The sequence below is a fragment of the Megalobrama amblycephala genome, linkage group LG14 (assembly GCF_018812025.1).
Source record: "Megalobrama amblycephala isolate DHTTF-2021 linkage group LG14, ASM1881202v1, whole genome shotgun sequence".
Taxonomy (NCBI): Eukaryota; Metazoa; Chordata; class Actinopteri; order Cypriniformes; family Xenocyprididae; genus Megalobrama; species Megalobrama amblycephala.
This window is the reverse complement of record NC_063057.1, coordinates 43,317,206-43,331,860: the sequence shown is the minus strand read 5'-3', so window position 1 is coordinate 43,331,860 and position 14,655 is coordinate 43,317,206. Positions and strand designations below refer to the sequence as shown.

General features: G+C 36.2%; 1 protein-coding gene across 1 annotated transcript in view; it reads right to left on the bottom strand.

Annotated features, from left to right (window-relative positions):
• Nucleotides 1–506: 506 nt before the first annotated feature.
• The window catches only part of ptprb (protein tyrosine phosphatase receptor type b), a 49,837-nt gene continuing 35,688 nt past the window's right edge, over nt 507–14,655 (bottom strand). Inside the window, exons 16-30 of the mRNA XM_048156425.1 lie at nt 14,232–14,510; nt 12,156–12,305; nt 11,795–12,056; nt 8,855–8,952; nt 8,547–8,652; nt 8,385–8,465; nt 8,213–8,294; nt 7,939–8,029; nt 5,752–5,828; nt 5,322–5,456; nt 4,805–4,927; nt 3,628–3,791; nt 3,404–3,539; nt 1,479–1,588; nt 507–1,023 (exon numbers count right to left, since the gene is read on the bottom strand). Coding sequence (XP_048012382.1) covers nt 1,481–1,588; nt 3,404–3,539; nt 3,628–3,791; nt 4,805–4,927; nt 5,322–5,456; nt 5,752–5,828; nt 7,939–8,029; nt 8,213–8,294; nt 8,385–8,465; nt 8,547–8,652; nt 8,855–8,952; nt 11,795–12,056; nt 12,156–12,305; nt 14,232–14,510 — 1,892 coding nt within the window. The 3' untranslated portion in view covers nt 507–1,023; nt 1,479–1,480. The remainder of the gene's footprint in view (nt 1,024–1,478; nt 1,589–3,403; nt 3,540–3,627; nt 3,792–4,804; nt 4,928–5,321; nt 5,457–5,751; nt 5,829–7,938; nt 8,030–8,212; nt 8,295–8,384; nt 8,466–8,546; nt 8,653–8,854; nt 8,953–11,794; nt 12,057–12,155; nt 12,306–14,231; nt 14,511–14,655) is intronic.

Genomic DNA, 14,655 nt, shown 5'->3' with positions numbered 1-14,655 from the left:
TTTAGTCGCTCAGCAACCCTATAGCCTGAACCCCTGTAGGAGGTCCACCCTTACAGTATTTTAAATGGTTTCTGACCTCAAAATAAAGCACTTTCCCTCTGCACATGACTGTGGGGATGAGCACTTCTGTGGCGCTTGGAATTTTTATAATTAATTTAAAATAATTAATATTGCCACATTGATGGCTCAAGAAGGTTTAATTGTTCAAATAACATATTGTTTAATTTTAAAATATAAAAAATTGTAATCCTAAAGTGTTTTTCAATTGTAATATTTCTGTAAAGGCTAGGGACAGAAAAGTGGACGTTTCTGTAGAATCACCCAAAACTGAAGGTCTGATTGAGATGCTTGTGTCTCTTGGATGAAATATAAATCACAAGAGTGTATTTTACAAAACAAAATGATTGATTTTCTTATAACTAAATTTCTCATACCCCCAACATTAAGAGAAAAAAAAAAAAAACAAGTGAGCCCACACTCACGAAAGAACTTCACAACACATGGAATTGGAGGTCACAAAGTGTTTTTGACATCACTCATACGTTAACATTTACTAAATACCACTTATCCAAAATACATTGAATGAACATATTCAGGTTCATTAGCAGGACTATCTTTACATAAGAAAGAAACTATTGTACAGAGTAAAAAAGCTAAAATCTTATTTCTTTTATTTAACACTTTTGCTAGAGTACTGAGGGAGTCCATTAGAGAACATTTGTGATTTTTATTTCCAAGCTACAGAAGAATGAAAGTTCATACAGTATGTCATGCATTATGCATTTAAGAAAATCAATACTAAATTACAGAAAGTGCCAGTAGTCTAAATAGATATATTAAACAAAAGTAGCATAAAACATAAATAATTACAGTGTGTACTACATGTCATGAAAAAGTTGTATAAAAATAAAGCATATATCTTTGTTATGCACAGCTATTTAAAATATTGATGAAATACAAAAGCTTATCTTCTGTTCTTGTTCAATAAGGGGAAATGTCTTCTTGATCCTGTATACACAAACTCTGTGAAGAAAAATACATGGAATTTTCAGATACACAGTAACATAAAAACAGGACATCGATGCTCAATTTTTAAATCGGCGTTAAACAGAAATTGTGATCCACTTTTCTTCCCTCTTCTTCATCACTAATGGCTATAGAAACAAGAAAATGTAGAATGGGTCTAGATTTTGTCCTTTGGGAATTGATTGGAAGTGAGCATTGCATAGAATGTTTAATTTGAGTGACAGTTACTGGAGGAGAGGGACTGAAAGTTGTCTAGCTATTGGACAATCTTATTTCATAATCCCTATTGCCATTGTACATCATATATGTGTGTGCAATACATTATATATATCATTCATAACAAATAAACCACTGCAATATTGTATTGTGTTTTTTTATGGTTTTGTGCGAACATACTGTAAAACTTAATTCATACAATGTCTAAGTGACACACGGGCACATACAATACTTACGTTTATAATAAGTTGTTGTAGATGGGGAAAAGAGGGTTGTCTCGTTCACAGCAAAGTTTACGAGCCCTCAAAACATCCCGCACACACTGATGGATATAAGCATATTGACACTGCAGAAGACAAGCCCATCATATTAGTGTGCTAATAAACCAATTCATACATTTCATTAAAACTACAGTGGGAATACAGTAACTAGAGTAATGATAAGCTACTACATGTTTAGTCAATTGATTTCTGATTGAAATCAGATGTCTTATGGCCTGTACACACCAAAGACGATAACTACAACAGTAACTATAAAGTTTTAATATTCATTTTCATTCTATGAAAATAGGGAAGTCCACACTGCAACTATATCCAGGGAATCTGCAGGGTTTTTAAAATCACATGTAAGGATTTTTAAGACTTTTTTTCATTAAATAGTAAAATGACTGAAAAAAAAAATCCAATTTAAATACATTTTGACAAAAATGATAATCCTCGCATTTCAGCCTAAACCATTTTTAAGGAACGAGTCAAAGTTATAAATGATTATTTAAATTAATTTAATATTTATGATTATATATGAGCAATATCACATGAATTGGAGTGCGATATGGGTCTATATTAGCACGGCTCTGATTAGGCTATGTGGAGGCAACCACAGCCTTGCTGATATAGAGCCATATCATGACTATGCGTGCGGTATTGGTTTTAAACAATAGTTTCACGGCACAATAAGTGTAAATAATAGGACTGGGACAATAAATCGTTGCAATAAATAGAGAAATGATTCTGGATCGATTCTGAGATTTTCCAAATGCATTGCGATTCTCTCTCAAATCAATTCTGAGCTTAGTTTTTAACAGCAGATAGCAGAAACAGCCTATAAAATAATCCCTTTTAGTCATTCATAAAGTGCGAAAAGGTTGAGCAAATTACAAGGGTGTTTGCAGTGGGCTGTTTACATTAATCTCGCATCATAAAAGCATTCTGAGGTGCAAGATTATTCTCAGACTCAGTCGAACACCCGAGCGCTCTTCTTTGTGAGCATTTGAGGGTGCGGTTAAAAACTAGCCTCGAGCGGCATCTGCCGTTACAAACTAAGTTCAGAATCGATTCAAGAGAGAATCACAGTGCATTCAGAAAATCTCGGAATCAATCCAGAATCTTTTCTCGGTTTATTGCAAATATTATTGTCCCAGCCCTAGTAAATAAGAAATAACAATGAAATACCTTTAAAAACCCTCTTTTGTGTGGAACTACTTCCTTCTGCCAATGATTCAGATCTCAAGTTTAGTTTAACAGTTGAGCCCAAGTCTCCATTACTAATTGTCATCACTTTAGAACTGTTGCTTTATTGAAGCTTATTCTGTTATAAAGAGTAGCCATGCTTCGGGTTTCCCAGTTACATCTGTAATTCCCATCTGTGGTTCCCAAACTTTTTCTGCCAGGCCCTTTGTTTGTAAAGACAAATATTTTCAATCCCCCCATCAAAGACTATAGATATAGAAAGACAGTTCACTCCTATTAGTTATGAATGAGAGAAACTGCAGTGCGCAATATGGCAGAATACGTCCCGTCTTCTTAGTAAAAGAGCCAATCGCTGATTGATAAAGTCATTGCGTCATTGCAGCGGCCGTTAGAAGCTCCGGTTCCCATAGAAACCTGATACTCACGCTTATGACTGCACTTGCGCATTGGCTCGTCTACCCAAAAAAATAAGCTTTTTTTAATGCTATTTGAGCATAAGAAACAACATTTATGGAACATTATTGTCTGTTGGTGTTGGCGCTAACATAGTTATCTTTATAGTTATTGTTCTTGGTGTGAATGGGCCTGTGATCTGTCCTGTGACAGATGGGTTTGGCTCAAAAAATGTATCATCTCAGTTCCAGTGATGCCATTTGTAAATGTTGCTGATGTCACTACAGACAGATTCATACCTCAGTTTGTACCATATGTGAGCGATGCAGACGTAGATCAAACACACAGCCATAAATGTCCACTGTGCAGTTCCTGTCTAGTTGCTGTAAAACACGATCTAGCACAATGAAAGTGCCAGTTCGGCCCACACCAGCACTGAGAGAAAGAAAAACATTGTAAATATGATTTTGAGTGTGAACACCATGAAATGTCTTCAAAGTTGTTTAGGAGGTGACACAGATACCTGCAGTGTACTGCAGTGACTCCAGGACTGGTTGTCCTGTCAATGTAATCTCTGACTGTGCGCACAAACTGAATGAGCGATTGGGTTGTCTCCGGTACTCCGTGATCTGGCCAAATGGTGTAATGGAACTGACGCACCATCCTGGGGTATCGCAACTGACCCTCCTGAAAAAAGACCTCGCACCATTATTTCAGAACTACTACTAGTTGCTATTTTATAGTCATTCGGTCATGCACTTTCTTTCTTCATACAAGAGCTTCTGTGTGCTTGCGGCATCTAAATTGCAAATTACAAAATTACTTTCCAAAGAGATTTTGCAAACTGGTGAATCTTGCAAAGAAATGTCCAAATTCTATTTTGCATTAAAGGTGCAATGTGTACTTTCTAAGAGGATCTAATGACAGAAATGCAATATAATATAAATAACTATGTTTTCAGCAGTGTATAAAGACCTTACATAATGAACCGTTATGTTTTTATTACCTTAGAATGAGCCATTTGTATCTACATACACCGCGGGTCCCCTTACATGTTAATTCACCATTTTGTGAAAGTAGTTTCTACAGTAGCCCTAAACGGACAAACTGCTCTACAGGGCAAGTTTGCTTGACTGGCTACTCTCTTCTGCCTCAGATGATGACATCTTTGTCCTGTGTTGGCCACCGTAGCTTCTCTATATTGCAATTCACAACGCTAAAATTTACACACTGCACCCTTAAGAAAATGAAACCTATTTTTTGGACCACTACAATCATTTCTGCACATTTTCATTTCCTCATATTTTCATTGTCATAACTGTAATGCAGTCATGCAAATATTTTATTACTTAAATATTTTATTTAAATCAGCATAAATTGAATTGAGCGCAACAAATACAAATTGCAATCATGATGTATACTTAATATACATTGATGTACAATGTATCCAACTGTACTTGACATTTGCATATACACATAATAACTATAGTCAACATTTACTGAGTAAATGAACAAAAATCAAACTGTGAACATAATGAAAATTATATCATGTTCCTAAAAACATTTCCTTTATTTAGATTTTTATCTTTTGATTATAGTGAATAACCCAACAATTTACTTTTGAAAATAATCACACACTTCACCTTTAAGTAATGAATAATTATATTTATGTTGAATATATCCACTTATTTAACACTTACACACGATATCTTGAAGTCCCGAATTGTCCACTCTGGGAGGACCTTCTCAGAAAGCAGTTGCACCACAACATCACCATAATACAAAGGCTCACTGTCAATCGGCCAGTAACGATCACACTTCACCTGAATCATACACAAATCCACAAAAGTATGAGCTCATTTCTCTAGAAAAATTGTACTAAAATAAAGCCTCTTCACCCTAAGTCAGTGCTGCATAGAGAAAGTTAAGAAAATAAGGGTTTGGACAGAGGACCTGACAATTTTAAGCTGTCAATTTTAAGGAAATTAGATCACTGATTATATATAAAGAATTTCAATTATTGTTGCATCCTGTCCATTTGAGTGGCTGCTGGTTCAATGAACTCTCCATAGGTAGTTTACTGTATGAACTATGTTTTTTTGTGAGAGGGGTATTGTATGTTATGTATTATCTGCATGCCTGTTACCTCCCTGCTGCTAAACTAGTTTTCCCTATGGGGGACGATAAAAGTAAACAAACAAACAAAAACAAACTCACCATGCCTCTCTCCACACACTGGGTTACCATTACAAGGCTGTGCACATTTTGTTCCCACACCATACGCCAGAAATCATCTTTGGTGCCTGGGAGAGGCCCTTGTGTAGCAATATACTCCCATCTGAAATTGTTTCCCTGTTAAGCAGATACAGAAATACTTTTGAGCCTGTGGACAAAAAGGACCGTTGACTGCTTTGAGGTTCATGAACAGGGTAAAAATATTTATTTATTTAATTTAAAAGAAATTGTTAGTAATTTCTGTGATCTGCAGCACAAAACATTTGCATGATGCTGCATCCGTGCTGCTAGTTATCAGTATTAAATCCACAACCTCCATGATCCTCCACCTTTAATTACTAAACCACACAACTCACGATTCCACACAGTTTTTAGACAATGAACCATCAAATGAAGAACATATTCAACTCACAGGTATGTAGTTAGCATTGATGTAGTCTGAGCAGGGGTCATCCTCCAAACAAGACAGTCTTACCCGGGTTGAGTCATCTGCAAATAATCAGTAAGGTGGTAAATAAGAAGAGGGACTAAAAACTATCAGTAGTTCTTGTTTAATTTGAGCACATATAGTAAAGAATCATGAAATATCTAGGCTTGCCATGGTATACAGTAATAGTGGTTATACTCGTATGGGTATACTCGCAGTTGGTAATGAATTAATGATAATGATATTGACAGAAAATATCCTGCATTTAAAGCTACGATATGTACATTTTTGCTGCTAGAGGTCACCTATTCAAAACAAAGGCTTAGCTTGATGACACAGAGTTTGAACGCGGAATCTTGGGAGATGTTGTCTACACCTCACAGCCGGTGGAAAAGAGTCAGGATAGGACTCGGGCAGAAATCATGTTCATGGATGAGATTATTAACATTACTGTAGTAAGAAGCAGCGCAGGACTGTGTGATGTTGGAGCTGAATGAGGTCACTGGAGCGATTGCTAATGAGAGACAACGCGACACAAACCTTGCGAGCAGCGGAACTTTTATTATGCCACAGTTACCACTTCTGTCTCTTCCGGTCAATGCGTATGAGCGCTGTTTTTGACTGTGTTGAAAATAATGTTATAACGTTACTCTGTGCGTTCGCTCAGCGGCTGCTGCGAGACACTTGTTACACACTGCAGTAAACTAGATCGATTTTAGAATATCATATTAATAAATTCTGGGTGGCTTGTGTTGATAAATAGCATGCAATTAATTTTAAAACGTACTGTATGACAGATTGTAATGCTGTATTACTTAGCCACTTGACAAAACAGTGTTTTTCACTGAGGCATGGTAAAGCATGGTACTCTCGGAAAATCAAGAAAACTAGATTTAAACAATAAGACTAAACGTGTTGAGCTATATAACAATAATTAGTTTTCTGTCTATAAATGTAACCAAACAGTTGTTCCCTTGTCTAATAAAACATGTAATATATTAACCCTTAAATGCATACCTCGGGTCTTTAGTGACCCGGGACATCATTCACTACCCTCCTCCTTGATCATTTTTTTAAAGTTAGACATCAACCTTCTTGGTATTCCTCAATCAATTCATTATAAAGAATATAACAAGAAAAAAATAATAAAATTATAAAAGAATGCCTATTTTTGTATTCATTTTTTTGTAAAAATTGTATAGGGTCGCTAACGACCCGAGGTGTGTATGAGTGACATAAAACTAGCCTAACTAGCCTGCTGAATGTACTGGGAAATGAGCTCTGACGAGGACAGTGATGATGGCAAAAAACATCTGCTCAAACCGAGCCCTTCAAAGCTCCAAAAGGTAACAAAATATGCTTTATTTTATTCTTCTGTAGTTGTTACTCTAATATCAGAGGAGTTTTATATTATCGCGACAGGTAGAGATCCTTCTGTGTTAGATATAGATCCGGGTCGATAAAGTAAGAATGATTGGCGAAAGAGTCATGCATTTAAGGGTTAAAGCGTCTTTGGTGTTTACATGGTTTCTACAAAATAAAACCGGAAACCGAGGGTAACGCGGATATGACGCAATTGACAGGTAACTCCTCACACGTCCTGTTTCTTTGGTTAAAATCACGATTTTCTCGCGAGTTACTAATAGTTGGAAACATTTTGGATATTGTAAATACTCTGAACAAAATATATAACACTGGCCCAGTGGAATCTTACATATTGTGCCTTTAAATAAGAATAAAAAATTGGCAGTCAGCAAAATATATTTTTCTAAATGTTGTTCATGCAATACCATGCAAATGCTCACTCGTTTCTGTGAAGGACATATGGAGTTCCTCAATCTTTCCACATAATTTTAAGTTAAACTAATTAAATTATTTATCATTTTAATAAATTTATCATTTATTTGTATTCATTTTTAAAGTTTCATTTGAATTTTTAGTAACAAAAATTAGAATCATGATGCTTTTCGTTATTGTGTAGGAAATTGCATGGCGAAGATGACCCCATTGGACTCCCTAGCGTCCAACCAGCGCAAATACTTATATAATCAATTTGTGAGCCTATTCCATATCGGTGTGAAACTTATGATATCATGGCAAGTCTAATATACTCAGAATGTAAATGTATATTTGCATTGTATATTTCTTACAATGTCATATGTCTCTACTTACAGGGTAGTATATTGTTGTATCGATTTTTGCTTCTGTTCCCAAGTAGACGTGCAGCAGTCTGAGTTTGAATCCGTCCCACGTCCTTTAGGCCCTTTTTACCGTCAGGCAAAGGTTGATGCAAAACACCAAATTATATATACATTTTTGCTTATTTGCTAATAAATTTTTTAGATTAAAGTGGAAAGATGACTTGACTGTGCAAGTCTGCTACTGTACCATTACTGTGTTGATAGACACTATTTAGTCTTTGATTTGATTATATGCAGTGCATTACCTCAAACTCTTCAGATAGAAGGTAACTTGAATCAGCTTGAAGTTTAGCAAGATGGGACTCAAAGTGGGCTGCTTGGATTGGGCTAGTACATAATAGAGAAAATTCCACATAAAAACATTAATGCTTATAATGATAAATCATTAATATAAACAAAAATGAACTATTTTGGTACCTTCTTATGCCTGAGCACATCTGTGAGGTAGGCAAGGCCTTCCACATGCACATTTTCATCACTGGACTTTCCTGCACAGCTCTTAAAACACACAGACACAAATACTCATCATCATAGTAACAAACAAGCTGGGTTAAAACAAGTGTGTGAGAGTGTACTCACATTTTGTGAGCCCTCTTTCTGTAAATCAGTAAGGCGGTCACAGCGAGCACCATAGCGACTAGAAATGTAGCAGCCGTGATTCCACCTGTAAGGCCATTTCGTGGCGCTGAGTGACGAAAACATAAATGACAAAAATTGCATTATTTAAGAAAAATAAATAAATAAATAAACAATAGGTTGGACACATGGGAAAATGGAGCGAGTCTGGCCTGAGTCATGTTCTTTTCTCAACAACCCTCAACTCAACTATGCTGTCGATTCTAAATGTATAAAAAGCACAAATATCAATAAAGATAACAGTGTCTTACCTGATAGAGTTAATAGTGGGAGGGAGAGGTAAGTGTCGGTGTAAAGGGGATGTGCAAATTCTTCATCAAACAGTTGAGTGAAGGCACGAACACTTAATCTGAGACAATAGAGTGTGAATACATTTAGAATTACTTTATCTTAAACCTGCCTGAATTGAAACCTAACAATTAGTTCAGCTAAAAATTACAATTCTATCATTAGCCCACCTTCATATTGTTCAAAACCTGTGACTTTCTTCTGTGGAACTTAAAAGGAGATGTTAAGCAGAATGTTCAGGTTGCCCTTAAGGAGCAGTCACATTTGCTGTTGCATCTTGTTAGGTGAAATGCAGTCAATTTAATAGGAATACACGTGTTCGGGTGTAATGTTGACTGCTCTCAGAGATAAGAGAAGGCAGGATCCAAGTGCAGGTGGACTTTATTTAAATAATAACAATAACCAAAATAAACCTAACACACACACAAAAAAAAAACAAAAAAAAAAAAACAGGGAGCAGAACTGAGAACATCGACAAATCAACCAACAAATGACAATACCATACAATGTATAGTGCACTACATCAGGTGTCGGCCATTTTGTAGTGGTGTTTGAATGAGTGAACTTTATTGTCCATGTCAAATCGTCATTTTGTGCCGGCATGTTTCTACAGTAGCCCTAAATGGACAAACACTCTACAGAGCGAGTTTCATTACTATGTTGTTCTTCTTCTAAATCGTTTGTGTTTTTAGAGGCAGCTCGCATCGTCACTACGTTGAATACACACAAGGAAGTAGTAGCAGTAGTAGTCATATGGTTTATTAAAGGTGCCCTAGAGCGTTCTTTCACAAGATGTAATATAAGTCTAAGGTGTCCCCCGAATGTGTCTGTGAAGTTTCAGCTCAAAATACCCCATAGATTTTTTTTTAATTAATTTTTTTAACTGCCTATTTTGTGGCATCATTAACTATGCACCGATTCAGCGCGCGGCCCCTTTAAATCTCTCGCTCCCTGCCTCCCTGAGCTCTCGACTATAAGTGCAGTTATACAGTGCATAAACAAAGTTCACACAGCTAATATAACCCTCAAATGGATCTTTACAAGATGTTCGTCATGCAGCATATCGGATCATGTGAGTATAGTATTTATTTGGATGTTTACATTTGATTCTGAATGAGTTTGAGGCTGTGCTCTGTGGCTAAAGCTAACATTACATACTGTTGGAGAGATTTATAAAGAATGAAGTTGTGTTTGTGAATTATACAGACTGCAAGTGTTTAAAAATGAAAATAGCGACAGCTATTTCTTCGTGAATACAGTAAGAAACGATGGTAGCTTTAACCACATTTAACAGTACATTAGCAACATGCTAACAAAACATTTAGAAAGACAATTTACAAATATCACTAAAAATATCATGTAATCATGGATCATGTCAGTTATTATTACTCCATCTGCCATTTTTCGCTATTGTCCTTGCTTGCTCACCTAGTCTGTTGATTCAGCTGTGCACAGATCCAGACATTAATACTGGCTGCCCTTGTGTAACGCCTTGAACATGGGCTGGCATATGCAAATATTGGGGGCGTACATATTAATGATCCTGACAGTTACATAACAGTCAGTGTTATGTTGAGATTCGCCTGTTTTCCAGAGGTCTTTTAAACAAATGAGATTTATATAAGAAGGAGGAAGCAATGGAGTTTGAAACTCAGTGTATGTCTTTTCCATGCACTGAACTCTTGTTATTCAACTATGCCAAGGTAAATTCAATTTTTGATTCTAGGGCACCTTTAAAAGCAGAGACCGTAGCTTCTTAAATCACGCAAAAGGGAGGGGTGAGCTGCTGTTGGTTGCAGTTTGCAATCTCACCGCTAGATGCCACTAAAATTTACACACTGCACCTTTAATTCACGCTGGTTCTAGTTTTTTATTTTTTTTTATTTTGTTATTAATCATTATTTGATAATAACATTAAAACAGAGAGACAATGATATATAGATTAATTTTAAAATTAAATGAAATTATATAAATAAGGTAAAATAGTTTTATATTATTTATTTTTATTAAAATATATTATTTAGGCATTACAGGGTTAGTTCACACAAAAATGAAAATTATTTTGTTGAATAAAGTCTCTATTGTGTTATTTTTGGAGCACAAAAAGTATTCTCGTCGCTTTATAATATTAAGGTTGAACCACTGTAGTCACATGAACTGTTTTAAATATGTTTTTAGTAGCTTTTTAATTTTCATTTTTGGGTGAACTAACAATTTAACTCAATTTAACAGCTAAGTGTTTTACTCATTTGTGGCATTGTTGTTAACTCACAACACTGTAAGGAAGAGATGATAATTTAGTGGATCGGAAGTTTCAGGAGTTTCTTGTAAGGTTAATAAAGTTCCTCACTCATAATTTGCTTACAAATTCACCACGCTGACCAACAGAAACCTGCATGGGTTGAAAGTGACTTCTGTATGAGCTGTACTTCATACATCACTATGCTAGTGACAATGAACATAAGGCTTTTTTCTTTCTTTGCCCGTGAAATATCACTAATTTGATTGTACTTATTATTCCATGCACTCAAAGTGAATGAATGTCAGTTATATAATATTTTTATGTAATCACTTTTTGGGTCATTTTTAGAATTAAACTAAGAAACTAAGACAAAGAGCATGAACATTCTGCTAAACATCTTTTCTGGTGTTCCACAGTAGAAGGAAAGTATGATGGTGAGTAAATGATGACAGTTCCGGTGTGATATTCACTAAAATTATTTCAATTATTTCAATGTAAATGCTAAATGTCAAACTTGTTATGCTACATTGTACCATTTTTAAAACAAAGATACAATTCTTTGCACTAAAAGACTTTGAAGTTGAAATGAATAAACAAGTTTACAACCCTAAATGTAAAGTAGAAACTACAACAAATATTACATAAAACAATTCAGCAATACCGATATGATGTTCTGGGTTTGAGCGGCCCGTCACAGAGATGCGTCCCATGCTGGATAGATTCTGGATCCCATTTGCAAGGTCCCCCCAAACGTTTCATCCCTGCTCCGAGGTTTATCTCAAAAACACGGATCCTGCCGTCAGATCCCTCTGCACACAGGCTGTGAAAGTAGCCGGTCTGGTACGCTTTGATGGAGTGGTTTTGTCTGTAGTCCAAATAAGATGGCAGAGGATGTCTATGCTCCGGCAGAACATTATCAACATCTGTAAATGAAATTTAAATGAGACATAATAAGGGACAAATAACAATAATACTTGCATAAATTCAAATTCAGGGAAAATTAAATTAAATATGACTGGTACCATTTGACTCTGTGACGATTACTGTGAAGAAACGAATGGCTCCATTAACATCACTGAACCAGCTGCAGTTGAAATTAAACAGGATGGTGAAATGGGTGATGACAGAGGACCGCTCACTGACCCGTACCGTCACCGGTGGGATGGGGGGCCCTGAAAAACAAATATCAACCTGCTGAGATTCTGTCATAGCATTTTGACAACTTGAGTACATCTGAGTGATTCTTTATATACTAAATTAGTCAGTTAAAGGCTTGAGTATACTACATTTCTTTTAAAACTGGAACAGATTTTAAAACACAATGCATCATACACTAAATAATAATAATAAGTTTGTTTTATATAGCACTTTTCTGCAAATACAATGTTGATTTACAATGAAATAACAAATAACATGACAGCGACCATAGAGAACACATACAGATACAGATAAGCAAACATTATATGAATAAGATCAAAGACAAAAGTCAGAAAAATATGGAAAAAAGATATGTTTTAAAGGTGTAATGTATACAATTTGGGAGGATCAGTGGTACATAAAGACCTTACATAGTGACTAAACGCGCTCTGTAGAGCAGTTTGTCCATTTAGGGCTGCTTTAGAATAATGGCTCATTCTAAGGTAATAAAAACACTATGTTGTTCTTCTTCTAAATCGTTAATTTTTTTTAGAGGCAGCTTGTATCGTCACTACGCTGAATCCGCACGAAGTAGTAGTAGTAGTAGTAGTCATCTGGTTTATTAGAAGCAGAGAACGTTATTTGTTAAAAGTAAGAAGAAACCTCACTGCTTCACACAAGCTACTCTCTGCTCTCTCAGACAATGACATGTCGGCCAGATGGCCACCGTAGCTTCTCCGAAAGGGAGGGGTGTGAGGGGTGTGCGCCGTTAGTTGCAGTTTGCAACCTCACCACTAGATGCCGCACACTGCAGTTACACACTGCAACCTTAAGATGGGTTTTGAAATATATAAAGATGTGAGGTCAGTTGTGTTGGGGAATAGAATTCCAGATTTTGGGTGCAGAGATAAAGAAGGTCCTGCCACCAAACAATGTGAGTTAGGAAATAATATCCTGAAAATAGTTGAATATACTTTTGAAGAGAATTGTTGCCTTTTGTTCATTCACTTGTTTAATCTGACTTTGGTGTACACTGGGTATTTTACAAAAGTTGTCCTCCCATTTATTTCTTATAGCATGCCCAGTTTGAAAAAGCTGGGATGGTTATAATGATCTAGGCAACATCCAGCAGCTTTAAAAGCGTCATGTACAAGAGTAAACCAAGGAAACGAGTGCATAGAGGGGACAAGTCTACTTTTAAGGGGGCGTGAATGTCATGACTGAATGACTAAATGACTGAGGATCACACACTACCAAAATTTTCAACTCGTTCCAAAAACAACAAACTCACGCAATAACGTGCGGCTCGTTGCTAGGACATGAACGACAAATGAAAACAATGTGTCCTAAAATCAGATCCCCTGATAGAATCAAAGTCTGAAACTAAAAAATCAGAGTCTGTGATTTTTATGTGAAATCTGTCAAGTCAAGTCACCTTTATTTATATAGCGCTTTTTACAATGCAGATTGTGTCAAAGCAGCTTTACAGTGATAACTAGTATATAATTTGGCTGCACAGCAGCTCTTAAAGAATAGTGTAAATGCAGGCAGATCAAAAGCACTGTTGAATAAATGTCAAGAATACTGTTGAATATTGAATGTCAAGTCAAATGTCAAGTGTCCCCAACTAAGCAAGCTAAAGGCGACCATCTGTCAACTCCGACTGCCCAAAGCCTGGCTCTGACCTCAGGCAACTAGGATTGACTCATCCAGACTGCAAATCTGTGCAAAAGTGTAGTGTATTCCAGCCTTAACTCTGTAATTCTTTGATTAAAATCATAAAAATCTGTGTTTTTGAAAAAGCTGTTTTATTTTACTGTTTTATTTTAGTGGATTGTTCCTCATGATGATGTTGAGATCACATTATACAGTAATAGGGACCGACAAAGTGACCAGAAGTCATTCATGAGAGTTGGTGATTTCAGGTAGAACAAGCAAGCATGTGTTCTACTGTCACTTACTGTCAATCATAGTGATAACACTGTTTTTTGTGATTGAACTCTGCTTGTCTCCAGACATCACTGTGATGTAAATGGTGTAGTTTCTGAAGGGTTCCAGCTTGTCGAAATGCTGCGAGCGAGTATTGTGTCCCAGTGTGTAAGTGTACACCGGCGTCCTGGAACCCTGTTTGCGGCATTCCACAACATAAGAGTCATAATCGGACTCTGGAGGCATCCAGGAACAGGAGACAGAGGTGGAGCTCAAAGGGTAACAGTGGATGCTTGGAGTTGGATGTGGAGCTGTAGAGAAAAAAAGAAATATCTTATAAACACTTATCTAAAGCTATTTGAATAAATTGAACTTTACAGAGTTCAGAGAATTTGAGTTTGTGAGCAAATATTCACAAGGTCAGTGGTGGAATGGTGGATTGAGCTGCCAACTGGC